Here is a 20328-nt window from a genome sequence, read left to right as displayed (position 1 = left end):
GAGGATTTTGACCACGTGGACCCTTCCAGGGACCAGACAGCCTTCAATTACCCTGGTACTGGGGATTGTGCTCTCCACTGGTGGAACCTCCTCTGAGGAGGAAGAGAGGGGCAGAAGGGAGAGGAGGCCAGGTGTCCCTATGCAGCTTCCAGGGGAGTGACCTGTGAGGGGAGAGGTCCAGGGACAAGGGGTGCAGGGCCAGCAGGTAGTTCAAGGCAGAAGACGCCACTATCCTGCTGTCAGGGTTTACAGGCAGCAATGCAACTACCTCAACATCTCCGAGGTGCAATGCCGAAGGAGGCTCCACCTCTCCAGGGAGACTGTAACCTCCATTTGTCAGATGATTGGGCCTGAGATCAGCTCTGACTGTGTGGGTGGACACCCCATGCCAGTGGCGCTGAAGGTCACAGTGGCCCTTAACTTCTATGCCTCTGGTTCTTTCTAGGGGTCAGTGGGGGATCTTTGTGGTGTCTCCCAATCAGCTGTCCACAGTTGCGTCAAGCTGGTGACAGCAGCTCTGTTCAGGCGGGTAATGACATTTATTCATTTCCATACGGACGAGGCCAGCCAGGCTGAGCGACCCAGAGGGTTTGCAGTGATTGCTGGCTTCTCCCGTGTCCAGGGTGCAATCGACTGCACACATGTGGCCATCAAGGCGCCAGCGGGTCAGCCGGGTGCCTTTGTCAACAGGAAGGGCTTCCACTTGATGAACATCCAGATAGTTTGTGACCACAAGACGCTGATTCTGCAAGTCTGTGCAAGGTACCCTGGCAGCTCCCATGACACATCCTCAGACACTCCCAGGTGCCAAGGTTATTCATTGCTCCAGCCCGAGTGGATGGATGGCTGCTGGGTGACGAGGGCTATCCGCTGAAAAGGTGACTTATGAAGCCTCTGTGCCAGTCAAGAACAAAGGCAGAGCAGTATTACAATAGGAGTCTTGCCTCCACAAGAGTGGTGATAGAGAGGACCATAGGTCTTCTGAAGGTGCGCTTCTGATGCCTGGACATTCAGGGGATGCACTGCAATATACCCTCCAGGGCGTGTGTCTCTGATAGTGGTTGCATGCTGCACTCTCCACAATCTGGCTCTGGCAAAGGGGGAACCCACTGGAGGAAGAGGATCTTGAGGCAGTTCCACAGGCCACAGATGATGAATCCGGTGGTGAGTCAGAAGAGGAGCCCGGTGAAGAACACGGTAAAGACGTGGAGGCAGAACTCTGGAACCTTCAGGGAAGCAGGGACACCAGGGGCACCTTGGTCCAATGCTCCTGCAGCTAGGCTGCCAAAGATCTGCTCCTACCTCATGCCAGGGGTGCCGCCTCCATCCCAGATGTTTGAAATTATCTTTTCCTTTGAACCCAAAGTCTACCCAGTGCCTGTGCAATAAGGTTTAGAGCCACTCATGTCCAGCATGAGATACTGGCGTGCCCTACAAAACAAGTGAAGCATACTCAGGCCATTAAGACAAAAGCAAAATTTATATCATGTTGGCACTCACATCAAATGAACAAAGCAATATATGGTGTTAATGGTCACACCAGTAAACATATTAACAAAACATAGCAAAACAGAAGATCACCCATGAACAGTCCCTCTTTTGCTCATGGTGCCTTAAACTTACGTTTGCTAGTGCCACGTCTTGTTGCCCCCAACTCGCTGGCAGCGGTATTGGAGGCAGCCTGCTGACTGTGCTGTCCTGTTGGCCTTGATGACCTTGGCGGTCGTCCTCTGGCCAGTGGAGCCTGTGCTGGCCCCGCCTGGGGAGGCCTCTCCCCAATCATCACAGCCTCATCAAATGCCATGGTCACTGGCAGAGGGGCGAAGGAGCTGCTGCCATCATCCAGAGCGTCCTGAGAGGAGCCCACAGAGATGACAAGCAGCTTGTGTGCCAACATGAGGTCCTGCTGGACCTCCCTGCTCACCATTGCTGGATGGGCACCCAGCTGGGATACTGGGTGCCTCATCCATCTTCCACACTGGCACTGACCTTCTGAGGTCATTGCCTGTGTGAGGGCTTGCAGGTGCGAGCACAACCCAATGAACTCCAGATTCTGTCCCTGGAGCTGCCTCTCCATGAGAGTCGCCACTCTCTCAATGGAGGAGGCAGTGCACTCGGTGATGAGGGTCAACACAGTGCTCATGCTCCATATGGACTTCTCCACAACAGAGACCATGGCACACAAACCCTCATGGATCTCCACCAGATCCTCCCGCACATCCCTCTGGACATCCAGCATCTGCCACCTAATTGACGACTCCAGAGGCTCATCATCTGCCTTCGAATTAGCATCATCTTGGTCTCCAGCAGTCCTCTGACTGCTGGCACCCTGGGCATTCTCCGCCTGTCTTAGTTCTTTCGTTGGTGATATGGCTTCACTTCTGAAATGACAGAGAAGCATTGTCCACTCTCTACCTGCAGCGTCATTGCAGCCTGGAAAATCTGCCCCCTCTCTGGGACACCTTGCAGGGCACATCCAAGTCATGGCCCTCGACCCGCAAGGTACTCAGGCCAAGCAGCTAGAGTTCACCCCCTTGGCTGGTGCCGGTGTTTATAACAGTTCACACTCAGACTCTTAACGCCCCTGAGCTCCACGGGGGATGGCCAGCCCTTAACACTTCTCCACACTGATCCATGCCAACTCGGTACTCATCCTTGCCGAGCGCAGAGATCGTTGAAACTTTTGCGACGCTGGGCCATGTGCGCCGCACAACTTCGTGGCCAATGACCTCGGCTGCCACCTCCTCCCAGGCTTTTTTGGTAGTGGCCTCTTCCTGCCATCCCTGGGTACTAGAGTGTCCCGTCTGGCACCGACCTCCTCCACAAGGACCGTGAGGCACTCATCTGAGAAACGGAAGGCCAAGTGCCCACCCGACTTGCCCTCCCGCCTGACGTTTCCAGCCACTAGTGAGGCCATTGTCCGAATGAAATGGTTTCCTGGGCTGACACCAAAGATTCTCCCCTGGCAGCCTTCAGGGAGCTGCCTCTGTCAGTTTTAAAGCGCCCGGAGGGTCACCATTGGACCCAGCGCCCGACAGGCTCCCACCCCCACCTGGCCCTTCCTGACCATAGAGAAGACACGTTTCATGCTGGGCGGGTCTTAATTGGCCATCCGGCATGAAATCGCGTTTGCAAAGCGACCGCGGCCAGGAGCGGATTCCACAAGCGCTTCCGCCGACTTGGCGCACGTGCCAAGTGTGAAATTCAGGCCATAGGCATGAGAACAGATATCCCCATGTCTAACTTACCCTGCCCTCCAGATCCTGATTTAGGAACTAATCTACTATTTCCTGAAACTAAGTCAACATCCTTCCACACTTTGCTGAATCAAGAGCTGATCCAATTCCTTTTGAAAGCTTAAATTGAGTCAGTGTTTACCTGCGTTAGGCCATCGACTCTTCCAAATGCTGACAACTCCTGGTTTGGAGAAGATTAGTTCATTAATTTTATGGATGCAAAATTGTATTGGCTGCACTAATCTCAGGTGCTCGAATTCCCAATATGAGCTCCAGTTGGGTGCAGCCCGTGCCAGGAGTAACTTGTAACACGTACCCTTAAGTTAAATTGGACCTGTAGTTTTTTAGGTTTTAATCTTGTCCTCTGGTTCTTTTGTATTGGTTTTGCTCCAAACGCCTATCACCATTCACATGGTTAATTCCTCCTTCATTTAAAGAACTGGAATCACATTGATAAGGTAGGGGAGATGAGATAGACAGTTCAACCCATCTTAGCTTGTGCACCTACAAAGACCACATAATCCTCATTCCAGAATCTAATCGGTTCTTAAATAGTTCCATAGTTTTTGCTTCTGCTGGTCTACTCCGTGTGTTCACTGCTCTCCATATGTCAAGAGAACTCCCTAACATCAGCTCTAAATTGTCCCATTACTGATTGGAATCTGTCCCTCTTTAAACTGTTTCTAGTGAGCATGGGTGTAGATCCTGTTCATTGCAGTAAAAACCGGACACAAAATATGTTTAAGTTTTGAATAACTTCATTTTGATTCAATGGTTTTGTACGTGGATATTTTTTTGAATTGTCCCAAGACATTTTTATTGAAAAGGTGAGGCAGATTTGGATTTCCACCAATATCTTTGCTCTGAGCAATGTTTATCACAACATGCCTTGGCTGCAGTTTCTGTATTGTTCATCCTCCCTAGGGCATTCAACATCTACAATCACTTGAAACCTGCTATAGATTTGAAAGGTTAATTGAATCAAACATTGAAACAACTGTTCCCTGTCTCTCCACGCACCTAAACGTTGTTACCTCTTCCAAGTATCTAAATATTCCACCATGCTCTCAACTTCACTTAAATAAGCATTTCAACGACATGTAAAACCACATGGCAGCAACACTACAACTAATTCCAGCACCAAAAGCTCTGCTCAACTGAAATTTATCAGGATCAGTCTTTTGGGTTTTGCTTCATATCAACAGAAGATTTGAACATTTCATTTGAAGTGGTCAAACCAATTCAGCCTCCAATGCACCCCGAGTTGCCTCTGTATAGCAGAGATGAATTCAAGAGGAAGCTAGACAAGCACATGGTGTGGGGAAAGGAATAGAAGGATATGTTGATGGGGTGAGATGAAGAGCAGTGGAAGGAAGCTCGTGGGGAGCATAAACACTTGCGTGTACATTGAATGTGCTGTAAATACTTTGTAATTTTTCCAATACTTTGCGATCTTATGAAACAGGAAGAACTCGGATTCTGTGGGTCTCAGTTTCCCTCAGGCAGGGCAGGGAAACATCAAGTACTATTCCTGATTGTGCTTATTATGCATTGGCACCCGCTGGAAAGTTATTTTGTGAACACTGGATGAGTGTTGGACTTTGCTGCATTGCCTGTCATTAGGTGAAGGATTACAGCTGTAAAGAAAGACTTGAGAAGCTGGGGCTTTTTCACAAGTGTTGGAAAGATTAGGAGTTTAGGGGAGAGGCATAAGGACTGAGATGATCTGATGGAGGTCTTCTAGGTTATGAATGATTATGATCAAGTAAATAGTGATCGATTATGCTAAACTTACATTAGTTTAATTGATCCCCGCTGGAGTATTGTGTCCAATTGTGGGCACCACACTTTAGAAAGAATGTGAAGTCTTTAGAGTGGCTACTCAAGGGCAATTAGGGATGGGCAATAAATGCTGGCCTAGCCAGTGACATCTACACCCCATGAATGAATAAAAAAAGCAGAGAAAGTGGTTCCGGGTGGAGGGATTGCATTTCGTGGATAGACTGGAGAAGCAGGGGTTATTCTCCTCAAAGCAGAGAAGGCTAAGAGAAGATTTGATAGAGGTGTTTAAAATCATGAAGTGTTCAGGTTAAGTAAATGAAGATAAATTGTTTCCAATGACTCAATGGTGAGTAACCAGTGGACAGAGGTGTAAGGTGATCAGCAAAAGAACCAGAGGCAACATGAGGAAAAGCTTTCTTCTGCGTGAATGGTTAGGATTTGGAATGCGCTGGCTGATGGGTGGTGGAATCAAATTCAATAGTAGCCTTCAAAAGGAAAGTAGACAGAGACTTAAAGAAAAAAAAAATACAGGGATGTGAAGAAAGAACCAGGAGGTGGGACTAAGTGGATTACTCTTTGAGAGAACCAGCACAGACTTAATGGGCCAAATAATCTCCTTCTGTGATGTACTATTCAATGATACTAGAATTGTTTCGATGGTCAATGGGGCAGTAATGAGATGGTACAAATTTAAGACAACCACGCAAGGCATTAAAGTGAGGTTAGAAAAGAATTCTTCACACAGAGGATGGTTATTATTCTGGGTATGGTGACTATTTTTCCTGAGGCTTCATGCTTGGTAATTTGTTGGCTCAATGCAAACTACAATTTTGGATCTTCACTTGTGGGACATTGTCAATGTATTTTTTTTCAAGCCTTTCTTTGTCTCTTGCTATTCAACTAATCACTTCATTCCAATATCTATAGGATCAACATCCATCTGTCTGGTTAAAGGCTGAAAAATGAATGCAGCACGTAGGGAAGCTGCGGCGGCATCAGCTGTGACGACTCCAGAGTCAGAGCCAGGTCACAATGTCACAGAGACACCAAGCAGGCATGATGTGTTCTCACACATGAAGAACAAATTCATGAATGAACTGAGCAAAATTCCAAGTAAGTCACATTAGCCAACTTTCTAATTCTTGATTTAGGGGACATTCCAGTGAAGTCATCAGATCTTCGTGAACGACAGCATGCCTACATATGAGGAAATTAGGTTCTTTTGGCAATTGATAGGGGATGTCAGGTATATCAGAGTGTTACAGTGAGGGGTGTGGGGTTTATCAGAGTGTTACAGTGAGGGGTGTGGGGTATATCAGAGTGTTACAGTGAGGGGTGTGGGGTTTATCAGAGTGTTACAGTGAGGGGTGTGGGGTTTATCAGAGTGTTACAGTGAGGGGTGTGGGGTATATCAGAGTGTTACAGTGAGGGGTGTGGGGTTTATCAGAGTGTTACAGTGAGGGGTGTGGGGTATATCAGAGTGTTACAGTGAGGGGTGTGGGGTATATCAGAGTGTTACAGTGAGGGCTATGGGGTATATCAGAGAGTGTTACAGTGAGGGGTGTGGGGTATATCAGAGTGTTACAGTGAGGGGTGTGGGGTATATCAGAGTGTTACAGTGAGGGGTGTGGGGTATATCAGAGTGTTACAGTGAGGGGTGTGGGGTATATCAGAGTGTTACAGTGAGGGCTATGGGGTATATCAGAGAGTGTTACAGTGAGGGGTGTGGGGTATATCAGAGTGTTACAGTGAGGGGTGTGGGGTATATCAGAGTGTTACAGTGAGGGGTGTGGGGTATATCAGAGTGTTACAGTGAGGGGTGTGGGGTATATCAGAGTGTTACAGTGAGGGCTATGGGGTATATCAGAGAGTGTTACAGTGAGGGGTGTGGGGTATATCAGAGTGTCATAGTGAGGGGTGTATCAGTGTTACAGAGAGGGCTATGGGGTATATCAGAAAGTATTACAGTGAGGGGTATGGAGTATATCAGAGTGTTACAGTGGTGGGTGTGGTGTTTATCAGAGTGTTACAGTGACAGGTGTGGGGTTTATCAGAGTGTTACAGTGAGGGGTGTGGGGTATATCAGAGTGTTACAGTGAGGGGTGTGGGGTTTATCAGAGTGTTACAGTGAGGGGTGTGGGGTATATCAGAGTGTTACAGTGAGGGGTGTGGGGTTTATCAGAGTGTTACAGTGAGGGGTGTGGGGTTTATCAGAGTGTTACAGTGAGGGGTGTGGGGTATATCAGAGTGTTACAGTGAGGGGTATGGGGTTTATCAGAGTGTTACAGTGAGGGGTGTGGGGTATATCAGAGTGTTACAGTGAGGGGTGTGGGGTATATCAGAGTGTTACAGTGAGGGCTATGGGGTATATCAGAGAGTGTTACAGTGAGGGGTGTGGGGTATATCAGAGTGTTACAGTGAGGGGTGTGGGGTATATCAGAGTGTTACAGTGAGGGGTGTGGGGTATATCAGAGTGTTACAGTGAGGGGTGTGGGGTATATCAGAGTGTTACAGTGAGGGCTATGGGGTATATCAGAGAGTGTTACAGTGAGGGGTGTGGGGTATATCAGAGTGTCATAGTGAGGGGTGTATCAGTGTTACAGAGAGGGCTATGGGGTATATCAGAGAGTATTGCAGTGAGGGGTGTGGGGTATATCAGAGTGTTACAGTGTGGGGTGTGGGGTATATCAGAGAATATTACAGTGAGGGGTGTGGGGTATATCAGGGAGTGTTACGGTGAGGGGTGTGGGGTTTATCAGAGTGTTACAGTGAGGGGTGTGGGGTATATCAGAGTGTTACAGTGAGGGGTGTGGGGTATATCAGAGAATATTACAGTGAGGGGTGTGGGGTATATCAGAGTGTTACAGTGAGGGGTGTGGGGTTTATCAGAGTGTTACAGTGAGGGGTGTGGGGTATATCAGAGTGTTACAGTGAGGGGTGTGGGGTATATCAGAGTGTTACAGTGAGGGCTATGGGGTATATCAGAGAGTGTTACAGTGAGGGGTGTGGGGTTTATCAGAGTATTACAGTGAGGGGTGTGGGGTATATCAGAGTGTTACAGTGAGGGGTGTGGGGTATATCAGAGTGTTACAGTGAGGGGTGTGGGGTATATCAGAGAATATTACAGTGAGGGGTGTGGGGTATATCAGGGAGTGTTACGGTGAGGGGTGTGGGGCGTATCAGAGAGTTTTACAGTGAGGGATGTGGGGTATATCAGAGAGTGTTATAGTGAGGGGTGTGGGGTCTATCAGAGAGTGTATCAGTGAGGGGTGTGGGGCATATCAGAGAGTGTTATAGTGAGGGGTGTGGGATATATCAGAGAGTGTTATAGTGAGGGGTGTGGGGTGTATCAGAGAGTGTTACAGTGAGGGATGTGGGTATATCAGAGAGTGTTGTAGTGGGGTGTGGGGTGTATCAGAGAGTGTATCAGTGAGGGGAGTGAGGCATATCAGAGAGTTTTGCAGTGTGGGATGTGGGGTATATCAGAGAGTATTATAGTGAGGGCTGTGGGGTGTATCAGAGAGTGTATCAGTGAGGGGTGTGGGGCATATCAGAGAGTATTACAGTGAGGGGTGTGGGGTATATCAGGGAGTGTTACAGTGAGGGGTGTGGGATATATCAGAGAGTGTTACAGTGAAGGGTGTGGGGCATATCAGAGAGTGTTACAGTGAGGGGTGTGGGTTAAATCAGAGAGTGTAGAGTGAGAGGTGTAGAATATATCAGAGAGTGTTACAGTGAGGGGTGTGGGGTATATCAGAGTGGTACAGTGAGGGAGTGTGGGGTATATCAGAGCGTTACAGTGCAGGTATATCAAAGTGATACAGTGAGTGTGTGGGGTATATCAGATTGTTACATTGACGGGTGCGAAGTATATCAGAGTTTGTTATAGAGAGGGGTGTGGGGTATATCAGGGATTGTTACAGTGAGGGGTGTGGGGTATATCAGAAAGTGTTATGGTGAGGGGTATGAGGTTTATCAGAGAGTGATAGAATGAGGGGTGTAGAATATATCAGAGACTGATACAGTGAGAGGGTGTGGGGTGTATCAGAGTGTTACAGTGAGGGGTGTGAAGTATATCAGGCTTTGTTATAGTGAGGTGTGTGGGGTATATCAGGGATTGTTACAGTGAGGGGTGTGGGGTATATCAGGGATTGTTACAGTGAGGGGTGTGGGGTATATCAGGGATTGTTATAGTGAGGGGTGTGGGGTATGTCTGGGATTGTTACAGTGAGGGATGTGGGGTATATCAGGCTTTGTTATAGTGAGGGGTGTGGAGTATATCAGGGATTGTTATAGTGAGGGGTGTGGGGTATGTCTGGGATTGTTACAGTGAGGGGTGTGGGGTATATCAGGCTTTGTTATAGTGAGGGGTGTGGGGTATATCAGGGATTGTTACAGTGAGGGGTGTGGGGTATATCAGGGATTGTTACAGTGAGGGGTGTGGGGTATATCAGGCTTTGTTATAGTGAGGGGTGTGGAGTATATCAGGGATTGTTACAGTGAGGGGTGTGGGGTATGTCTGGGATTGTTACAGTGAGGGGTGTGGGGTATATCAGGCTTTGTTATAGTGAGGGGTGTGGAGTATATCAGGGATTGTTACAGTGAGGGGTGTGGAGTATGTCAGGGATTGTTACAGTGAGGGGTGTGGGGTGTGTCAAAGTGTTACAATGAGGGTTGTGAAGTATATCAGACTTTGTTATAGTGAGGTTTATGGGATATATAAGCGTTACAGTGAGAGGTGTGGGGTATAATCAGACATTGTTGCAGTGAGCGGTGTGGTATATCAGGGATTGGTACAGTGAGCGGTGTGGGTAATATCAAGGATTGGTGGTGCGAAGAGTATGGGTCTGTCAAAGAGTATTACAGAGAGGGCTGCGGAGTTTATATGAGTGTTGAGCAATAGTGGTTAACTCTTAACATCAATTGATCACTGCATTAGATCGGATCTGTCAATCTTGGTCGAGAGTAGCAGATGGGGAGCTTTTATAAAAGCAATTGATGGTCCCTCGGTCTATACATTAATTCCATGTTAAGACACTTTGGGTACTATTTTTCACCTCTTATTTTCTTGAAGTGTGATATAACCTGATTGTTTATGGTCTCCCTGTGGAGTTTATGGGGTAAATTTTACAAGCGAGCCCTCGCAACACAGAAACCTTGCTTGACGGGAATGCAAATCAAAAAATCAGCTATGTCCGTCGTTATTTTATTCTTGGCTTGAGTTCCTGTCACAAAAGCACCAGAAGCACTAGACTGTAAAATGTGCCCACGAGCTTTTTTTGTTTTATTTATCATTGGTTTCTGCTTACTGCTTTATTTCTTACTATTTCTTTTTTTTTCCTCATTAACCCTTTCAGTGCATGCAAGAAAATGTAAGTAGAACATGGCAACTTAGTGTCACGGTCTTTATTGTTACACCATTTAATGTTAAATTTGATGACGCTGAAAAGTATTCGTGCTTTGAGAGTTTTGAGATAACAATAGGATTTAACTGTGTGAGGATGGATGGACAGATTAACCTCTTGTTTTCTTGGGACGTGGATGACACTGACAATGCCACATTTATTGCATAATACCAGATCCTTTGAGGGGCTTTAAGAGTACCTAATTCAGATTTAGCATATGGGTTTTTTAAAAAAGAACCTGAAACATCAAAATATTTTAGTGCGCACAAAGTAACCAAAATGGACTGAGAGAGAGAGAGAGAGACACTGTCCATGTACTTTTTCAGGAAGGTGGAAGGTTAATGGATAGCTTTCATTTATTCACCCTGCTCTCGGTTCACAAGAAAAGTTATGTGCATAATACACAAAAACAATGTTGGTTAGTCTCTCTTGTGTTGACAAAAGTGATTTCCGCTCTGATGTATCATTTTGTGTAGCTAATGATGAACTCTGGGTGCAGGTTCGCTGTGTTTTCAGAAAATGTCACACAGCCCCCCTGTCTATGGCATCAAGAGAATGTAAAGAAGGGGCCACTGGAGTCTGCTCCCATCTTTCTTCATCTAAATCTGTCATTATAAGCCTCTATTCCCTTTTCTCACATATGCTTGTCTAACTTCCCCTCAAATGCATCTATACTATTCACTTCAGCCACTCCTTTCGGTAGTGAGTTCCACATTCTCAGTATTATTTAGGTAAAAAAGTTCTTTCTGAATTTCCCTATTGGATTTCTTGGTGACTATCCTATGTTGATGGCCTCTCTCGAGTTATGTTCTTCCCCACATGCTCTCTGTATCCACTCTATTAAAACCTTTCATAATTGCTAGGTTACCACTCAGCCTCCTCCTTTCAAGAGAGAAAAGACCCAGCCTGTTCATCCTTTTCTGATATGTTTACCCACGCATTTATGGTCCTGGAGTTTCCAGGAATCAAAGATTAATCCCTAATGCACTATGTTAGGGTGTCCCAGGAGAAGGCATTAAAAAGGCTATCCGTTTTTCTTTCATTTACTTTGAACACTTTAGATTATTAGTTATGAAAATATTGGAGATGGGCAAAATGGCTGTTTGACTAGACAGTCACACATCATTCAATAAGGTAACCAAAAATCCATGCACTTTCCAATTAGCTATAGACTGCAAGGATAGACATATTGGGTGGTCAATGATGGAGGGGTGGCTGTGTGATGGTTGGAGGTGAGATGTCAAGTGATGAATCCTCTAGGGTAATATCCAACCACAGTTGGCAACCGTAGCTGGTAGACAGGCTGCCCATGTTGACCATCAATGTGGTTTCATGTTTACTGGCTTCCACACAACATCCTCAGCTATTGGGGAACGTGCAGTGACCTGGCACACGGTTGCAGACAGTTTCAAACAGCTGAGCATCCTGTTGTTCCAACTGCTGTAGAATCAGCTCCACAATATAAACAAGCCGCCCCCCACAGCACTAGGATCCTGCAATAGTATTGTGGAGCCACTGTGTGAGGTGGTTCTCCAATGTAAACATAATATTAGTGTCACTTTGCATGATGCCAACCTGAAATCTAATTTACTTGTGTTAAATCATAGTAAATAACAGGTGAAGATTCGCATACAGGTGTGAAATTAATGTTCTTCAGGTATTCAAAACATGTTTTGTGACAATTATTGATCTGAATCCTCTGGTTGAGGAGTGTGTGAAGAGGGATGAATTCAGAACTGTCATTAAGAAATTGTGGAGAGAAATTTCTACAGACCAACAGTTGTAAAAGCAACAAATGCTTTGCCATAGGGAGTAGTTGAGGCAGAGATTATTGCATTAATTCAGCGGATAAACATTTGAAACAGGAAATTACATGACTATGGGAAAAGAACACTGAAGTGGGAATTATTTTGATTGTTCCAGCAAAGTAGTGGATCAGACACCATGGTCTCCTTCTGTGCCATAAACGTCTTGTCATGATATACACTTTCATTTTTTTATTATCTCACCAGTACATGGCTGTTTGTTCTTTACAGCTGTATTAGTTTTATACATTTAACAACATATACACTGCATGTCAAATGCACTTTGATGATTGTATAAATTGTGTTTACCACTCCACTTAGGATCTCCATGTGCTTTGGGAGGTTGGGATAAATTTGTGCCCATGACTGGCCAAAGGAAAATGACTCAGTTCTCCTGATAATGCATCAGGCTAAGACAGTGAGTAACTAAACTACACAGACCATGAAGCCTCTAGGTTTGATTCTCTGGTCTGTACTGAGTGTGGTATAGAAACATAGAAAATAGGAGCAGGAGTTGGCCATTTGGCCCTTCGAGCCTGCTCCGCCATTCATTATGATCATGGTTGATCATCCAATTCAATAGCCTGCTCCCGCTTTCTCCCCATACCCTTTGATCCCTTTCGCCCCAAGAGCTATACCTAACTCCTTCTTGAAAACATACAATGCTTTCACCTCAACTACTTTCTGTGGTACTGGTAGTTGAGGGCCCTTGATTCCTATAGAATTGCAGACCAGTAAGAAGTCAACGCGTTCAGAAGAGTTGGGATCAACTTGGTAGAAAATGGAAGAGATTAAAAGTTTCTGATGTATGACAAATTCTTAGGCAGACTAAGTTTTCAGCCATTTGCATTGCAAAAGACTAGATAGAAAAACACTGTCGATACCATAGCAACAAGAATAAGCCATTCAGCTCCTTCAACCTGTTCCATCAGGCTCATGGTTGGTCTGCGACTTAACTCCATATACCAGCCTTTGCCCCATATCCCGTAATACTTCCGGTTTACAAAAATCTATCAATCTACCACTCTTTGTGAGTAGAAGTGTTTCCTAGCTTCACTCCTGTGAATCATGACACTAATTTTTAGACAATATCTCCTATTCCTAGATCCTCTAACCAGCAGAAATAGTTTCCCTCTATCTACCATAGGAGGAGACGAGTAGTAGTTTTTCTTTATGCAGAGTTATTATGATCTGGAAAATAGTAAGTCCCCGCTTAACGTCGACTCACTGAACATTGTTTCACTTTAATGCTGTTAATAGTGTGAATATATCCGTTTAACGTTGCCAGTTTCACTTTAACATCATTTTGCATAGATTTCCTCTTCTGTGGCCTGCCTACTTACATGGCCTTTCCCACAGTACTTCTGTCCTCACCATCAGTCCCACCTCCTCCCCCAGCACCCTTGCCTTCTGGCTTTGGCGACTCTTGCCACTGCCGCCTCCAGGCCTTGCCACTTCCCACACTTGCTGATTCCCGCCCTTGCTAATTCCTGCCCTTGCCGACTCCCGGCCTTATCAACTCCCGGACTTGTCGACTTTCACTTTTGCCTCTCGGCATCTGTTCTTACCTTAGTCCCTGGGGTCTGTACTTCAGCTGCTCCTGTTCTGTCTCCTGGCTTCCATTCTGAATTTGCACTGAAGTCCTGGGCTCCATCTAATGCTAAAAGCTGGTAAGTGCACGCAGTCCTGGGACTTCAGCTGCTGCCTGCACTGACAAACTCCTGCCATTAGATGGAGCCTGGTCAATCTCAAGGTATTGTGCTGAAGGTGAGTGTAATTTTTAAAAACAATTTACCTTGTTATATTGTATTTCTTTTATATTTAGTGATGTATTTTATTTTGCAAGTTATTTCAGCTAGGAATGCACAGTACTACAAAAGTTCATTGTACCTTGGTTTTTCTAGGTGAGAAATGTCCAAAGGAACCCAACTCTGGCTTTAACATTGATTCACTTAAATTGTGATTTTTGGGAATATAACCAGAACTTTAAGTGAGGACTCACTCTATATCCCTGGAAGCGTGGTTTAAGCAGATTCAGTAGTAACTTTCAAAAGGGAGTTGGATATGTACTTAAAGGTGAAATATTTGAATGGCTGTGAGGAAATGGGATCAGTTGGACAGATCTTTCAGAGATCTTTTTCTTAACTCCATTTATTTGCTGTTGTTCCATATCCCTAATAAAAATCTGTGCATCATTACATTGCTTGCAAATGACTTTGATTTCTTCGTTTGCATTTGTGCCTCCTGCCCCTACCACCTTGTGCAGTACCACCTTGGGCCTTGGCTGCCATAATAATTGTCGTTTGCCTGCTCCTCCTGTGCTGCTGCTTCTGTGTCTGTAAGAAATGCTGCTCCAAGAAGAAGAAACAAAAGAAAGGGAAAGACAAGGGCAAAGCTCAAATCAACATGAAGGAGGTGAAAGATCTGGGAAAGAGATACGTCGACAAGGTAAGTGAACAACAGAGGCTGCACGGGAAAATTCAGAAGTTTCGTAACTTCTTCTTGAGTTTATTTGCCTCAGGAAACTAAGTGAAAAACAGGAAATCATAACACTAAAATAAAAATTGTGCATGTAAAGAGAAAAGTTGATTTGCAAATGCTTAAAATCGGAAATATAACTGCTTGAAATACACAGCAGATCTGTCAGCATCTGTGAAGAGAAAAGGCATATCAGTACATCAGAAGCCGATAAAGGGGCTTAACCCCAAAAAGTTAACTGGTCTTTTCCCTTTGCGATGCTTATAGACAACTGGTATGCCCAGCATTTTCTGCTGCTCTTTAAATCACACATGGCCTATTGGAATAATTGGGATGAGAAATTAAAGCAAACAAGATCATAAAATCATGGAATTATACAGCACAGAAGGAGGCCATTTGGTCCGTCATGCCTGGTATAGTTTTCGAATTAGTCACCTGCTCTTTATCTCTGTCATTTTTTTCCCATTCAAGTATTTATCCAATTCTCTTTTGAAAGTTACTATTGAATCTGTTTCCACTGCCCTATCAGGCTGTCCATTCCAAATCTTAACCACTCACATTAAAAAGTTTTCCCTCATGTCGTCTCTGGTTATTTTGCCAATCACTTTAAATCTGTGTCCACTGGTTATCACTGACACTGAAAACAATTTCTCCTTAATTACCGGTACTGTATAAAAAACACTCCATGAGTTTGGTCACCTCTATCAAACTTCCTCTTAGCCTTCTCTGCTCTAAAGAGAGCAAAGCCCTCTTCTCTAGTCTCACAACATAACTGAAGTTTCCTCATCCCTGGTACCATTCTAGTAAATCTCTTCAGTGCCCTTTGTAAAGCCTTGACATCCTTCTGGAGATGTGGTGCCCAGAGTTGAATACTGCAGCTGAGGCCTAAGCAGATTCTTTATATAAAGGTTTGGAAATAGAGATACTAAAGACTAAATAACAAATAAGGAATAGCAAAGACTACATGTACAGTTAGATTACATTGAGGAATATCCATTGTCAGTGCAGATTAAGAAATAAACAGGATTATTTTCCCTGAAGGAAAGAAGGAAGAATTAAGCTTTATGGTGAGTCATAGCATGAATGTCAGCAGAGATAAATGTTATCAGTGACCTGAGATGAACATCTGAGTATAATTTTCCAAACTTGCTATCATTTTTGATAGCATGCTGCCTCATCAGGCTGCATTTCATAACATTTGGTGATCTATCACTGGTAATGACAGTGTGAGTTTCTCAGACTTACCTGGGAGTCATCACAATGTAGTGGGAATCTTGATTCACTGTGGCCCACATACTGTTAACCATTTGGATGAAATATCATATTATCTTAAACTTCACGACAATAGCGTAGTTCAAGGAAGCCATGAAATTACAAGAGGTGTTTGAACACCAAAGCATTTGGAAGAATCGATTTTGGATGATCATATGCATTGGGCCATCATTCCCACCCCACTGCTTCCACCCACTTCCTCCTTTGAGAGCAAACCACCTTCCTTAATTTTTGTCATTACTGCTCCTGTTGGATTAGTTGAAATGAAGGGTGCCACTGTAACTCAAACTTGTTTTCTAGTCTTAATTTTTCCTCCAATTCCTCTTACCCTTGAAAGCCTGAAAATATGAACTAGAATTCCAATATGGTTACACACCAAGCGATGGCTATCGGGTATCTCTACCAAGCGGGCAGGCTTCATTTGTGAGCCTGGACAGTGAGTATTGGCAGGTAGCTTGACCATGGGGGGCCATCTCTGTTGGTATCCAAATGCAGCGGAGGTGGCATAAGGTGATGGACAATCTTTTTCGTTTCTCCAGTTTGGGAAAACATAAAGTAACCAAAGCACTCCCACAACAGTCCTGCTGGGATTACAGAACTCAGTGATTAAACCAGAACACACCACCGCTGCATAATCCTCCATATCAAACACACCACTGCTGCACGGTTTCCGCTCTCCATTGCACATTTTTCCACATCAAGCACTTTGTTGCTGCAAACAGTCACCTTTTTTTCCCACATCAAAATCTCTCCTGCCTCAAAGCTGACACTTTATTGAACAACCTCACAAGTTCAGATCACAAACCCAGGAACATGCTGCTCTGTCAGGGTGAGGGGCGGGGTGGTGAGTGTGAGTGGTGGGGGGGAAGGGGGTGCTCACTGTGTGAAAGTCATGTCTGCAACTTTTTCTCCTGGCAAATTGGTAAAACTTTTCAATTTATATATAGTGTATAAATGACTCTCCAGCTTTGCATATCATAAAGCCCTGTATGGAGATGTAATCTATACCCCAGATGTTGCATTTAGTGATTTGCCAAGAATTTTAATTGCACATAGAAATCATGCATGAAATTCTACACTCGGGCTCTGGAATTATCTGCTCAGATCAGGTACATGTTTATCCATAAGATCGTAAGATAGGATTGGAGGAAGAAGACTCTTTGAGCTTCTTTGATCCCATACATGCGGTATGCAATCCTGTTGTCTTCCTCGTCACAGCATCTGTTTTTCAAATGAATCCTGTACCACACTTCCTGGAAACCCTCTCAGCTGTTGATCGTCCTCTGTGGAAAGAAATATTTCCTGACATCTGTACTCATTTTGACCTTCACAATCCTGAACCTGTGTCCTCTTAGCATTACTGAAAGTTTTGTCGCTGTTTTACTTTCTCTATTGCGTTGTCACACCATTGATCCAGGAATTACAAAAATTGATATAATACCTTTATCATATACTTTTCAGTTACTTTAATGTTTATTTAGCATGCATCATGTTTGGTGTTTTCACAGAGGGTTGGCCAGTTCCACTTTACTACCAGTTAATTAATGAATGTCGCCGACTGGAAACAGGGCTGAGACTGGTTGGAGTAGACCTTGGCCTTAAGTGATAAAAACGAGTGATGGCAAGTTGGTTTTACATCTCACCCAATTTTTTATTTCCATTGAAGTCAATTAGGAGTGATGTAAAACATATTTCCGACTCACTATCATATGTTTAACACTATCGTCAAGATCTATAGTGTTGGGTGCAGACAAGTGTAGGGGGAGAATGTTGGTTAAAAACTTGCAAGCAGATAGATTACCATAAAATGGACAGGGACAGGGTAGATGGAATACATGATGAAACTGTAAGGTTTTGTGATAAAAGGATTAAATTAAATTAAATTCCTGATGGTGTTGAAATTGTCAAACTGTCTCCTACTCAAACTTGTTTTTTGCTAGGATCTGTACAATTCCTCAGTTTCCATTCCTTTTCCAATTTAAAATCTGATCTTGGTACTGTCAAATCCTGGTTTATCTCCATCGAATTTTCAGTATTGGTTGTGCACTTCTCTAAATGGCCATTGCTATGGGTCCGCACTGCCAGAGGGGTGTGTTGCCTATTTAGAGGCACAGATTAGAAATTCCAGTGTGCATACCCCACATTCATTTTAAGGGTCAGAAAATCTCGCTAGTGGGGGCTAAGAAAATTACCCACTATGATGCCTTGGTTCTTGGTCTAAGTTTCCCAATTAAAAGAGGCAAGTTAGATGTGGGAGGGTATTGTAATGAAGGGATGGTACATGTCAAAAACAGAATTACCTGGAAAAACTTAGCAGGTCTGGCAGCATCAGCAGAGAAGAAAAGAGTTGACATTTCAAGTCCTCATGACCCTTCAACAGAACTGAGTTCTATTGAAGGGTCATGAGGACTCGAAACGTCAACTCTTTTCTTCTCCGCCGATGCTGCCAGACCTGCTGAGTTTTTCCAGGTAATTCTGTTTTTGTTTTGGATTTCCAGCATCCGCAGTAGTTTTTTGTTTTTATATCTGATGGTACATGTGATGAATTTTCATCTTCCCTCTACTTTGGGATTCAAGGTACAGCCAGATGTGGAAGATCTGGATCCAAGTTTACTTGGAGATGAAAAAAAAGAAGAGGAAAAGCTTGGAAAACTACAATATTCCCTGGATTACGACTTCCAGAATGGGCAGGTTTGTGTTTCAATTCACTTTGCATATAACAGGACTGGCATGTTTAGAATGTCTCACTCTCTGATCTAACAGTTAGGGTTATGTTCCCTTTGCACCTAAAGTTTCTTCACATTTGTCTTATGCCTGTTTACCCAGTTACAATCATCTTGTGAGTAAAAGGAGAACTTTCTTAATCACGGCTATAATTGGAGTTCTTCGATTCACCAGAGGCCAGGCTCCAGCAGGTGTGGGGATTCACAGACACAGCAAATTCTTGGCCTTGGCCGGATCATGTTGAACTGAAGCTCTCCCGGCCTGGGAGAGAGAAATTCCGAGAGCTAGTCATCTTGGCTGCTCTTGCAGGCCTCAGTAGTGAACTGGAGAGCAGAGCTGTCAAGTCATCTGTGGCTGTCTTGTCTAAGAAACACTGTGGCCATAGTGGTTATGGTGCACTAGCAAAGAAGAGGACATGATTTCAAGTCACATCAAGTTGTGGAATTGAACATAATTGCATCTGTGGGCAGAAAAATAAATGACCATGAAAGCTACTGGATTATCCTAATGTCCTCAGGGAAAGGAACTTGACCCCTTGCCCCTTCCTCCCCAATCTAATATGGCCTCTACGCGATTTCAGTCCCACAATATGGGGAAATTTTGAACTTGTCGGGAGGGGCGGGTTCAGTCCCGTCATATCGGGAAGCTGGGAGGAACCTGGTAACTTCCGCCTTTAATCTGAGTGTGTTCTAAGCATGCAAGAGCCCCCATGAGACAGGCAAGTCTGCCATTTAAATACAAAAAATAGTCATTAGCTGCTCTCTTAACCCCAAACTCTGAATTTAACAGTGTGCAGTTGTCATGGAAACAAGGATGGACAATAAATGCAGGCTTGTCAGCATTGTTCAGATTCTGAGAACAATATGTTTAAAAATGCGCCAGGAGTGAAAAAGAGCAACAGTTACTCCAGGTACTTGAATGTGTAAGTGCCTCACATCACAGAATGGAACAGTTTCTGATATCCTGACCTTTCGTTGGTTCTTTTTCCGCCTGCGTGGGTAACATTGTCCCTCAGCTTCTTCCAGCCTTTGTTTCTGAACCGGCACAGCAATTGCTGACAAGCTTTTGAACTGGGAAGATATTGCAGCTGAGCTGGACCCTTTCCTTACCCACTGCCCGCACATGCACGTTTTCTAGTAGGAGGTCATGGGATGTCAATGATCAGGAGCCGGTTTTCCTTGCCCTGTACCAGGAGCACTGAGACGAGCTGTAATCCTTCTACTGCCACCTTGGCCGAGATCGGCCAACTCAGTACAGGACAGAAATTAGGTATCACACTTCCCAGGTCCATATGGCTCAGTTAGCCGCTGGGTTTGCCAAAAGATCAAGCTGCCGAGAGATTGTCTTGTTAGGAAACAGCTGCTCTGCCTGTCCAGGACTCCTGGGCACTATAATTGGAGCTCTGTGGTTGTTTATTTTATGCTAATAACTTGTTCTGTGTGATTTCAGCTCATTGTCGGGATTATCCAGGCAGCTGAACTGGCTGCCTTGGATATTGGTGGAACATCTGATCCCTATGTGAAAGTTTTCCTCTTGCCAGATAAGAAGAAAAAATTTGAGACCAAAGTTCATCGCAAGACTCTCAACCCCACTTTTAATGAATCCTTTACCTTTAAGGTAGGAACC

General features: G+C 44.6%; 1 protein-coding gene across 4 annotated transcripts in view; it reads left to right on the top strand.

Annotated features, from left to right (window-relative positions):
• LOC144669377 (synaptotagmin-1-like) overlaps nucleotides 1-20328 on the top strand; it is a 119258-nt gene that overhangs the window by 64524 nt on the left and 34406 nt on the right. For all 4 annotated transcript variants that reach the window (XM_078531762.1, XM_078531761.1, XM_078531763.1 and 1 more), the window contains exons 2-5: nucleotides 5946-6131; nucleotides 14495-14676; nucleotides 18556-18669; nucleotides 20152-20319. In XM_078531762.1, coding sequence (XP_078387888.1) covers nucleotides 5981-6131; nucleotides 14495-14676; nucleotides 18556-18669; nucleotides 20152-20319 — 615 coding nt within the window. In that variant the 5' untranslated portion in view covers nucleotides 5946-5980. The remainder of the gene's footprint in view (nucleotides 1-5945; nucleotides 6132-14494; nucleotides 14677-18555; nucleotides 18670-20151; nucleotides 20320-20328) is intronic.

The sequence above is a fragment of the Cetorhinus maximus genome, chromosome 29 (assembly GCF_964194155.1).
Source record: "Cetorhinus maximus chromosome 29, sCetMax3.hap1.1, whole genome shotgun sequence".
NCBI classification, from domain to species: domain Eukaryota; kingdom Metazoa; phylum Chordata; class Chondrichthyes; order Lamniformes; family Cetorhinidae; genus Cetorhinus; species Cetorhinus maximus.
Note: the sequence above shows the minus strand (reverse complement) of the source record. Positions and strands in the feature narration are given on the sequence as shown.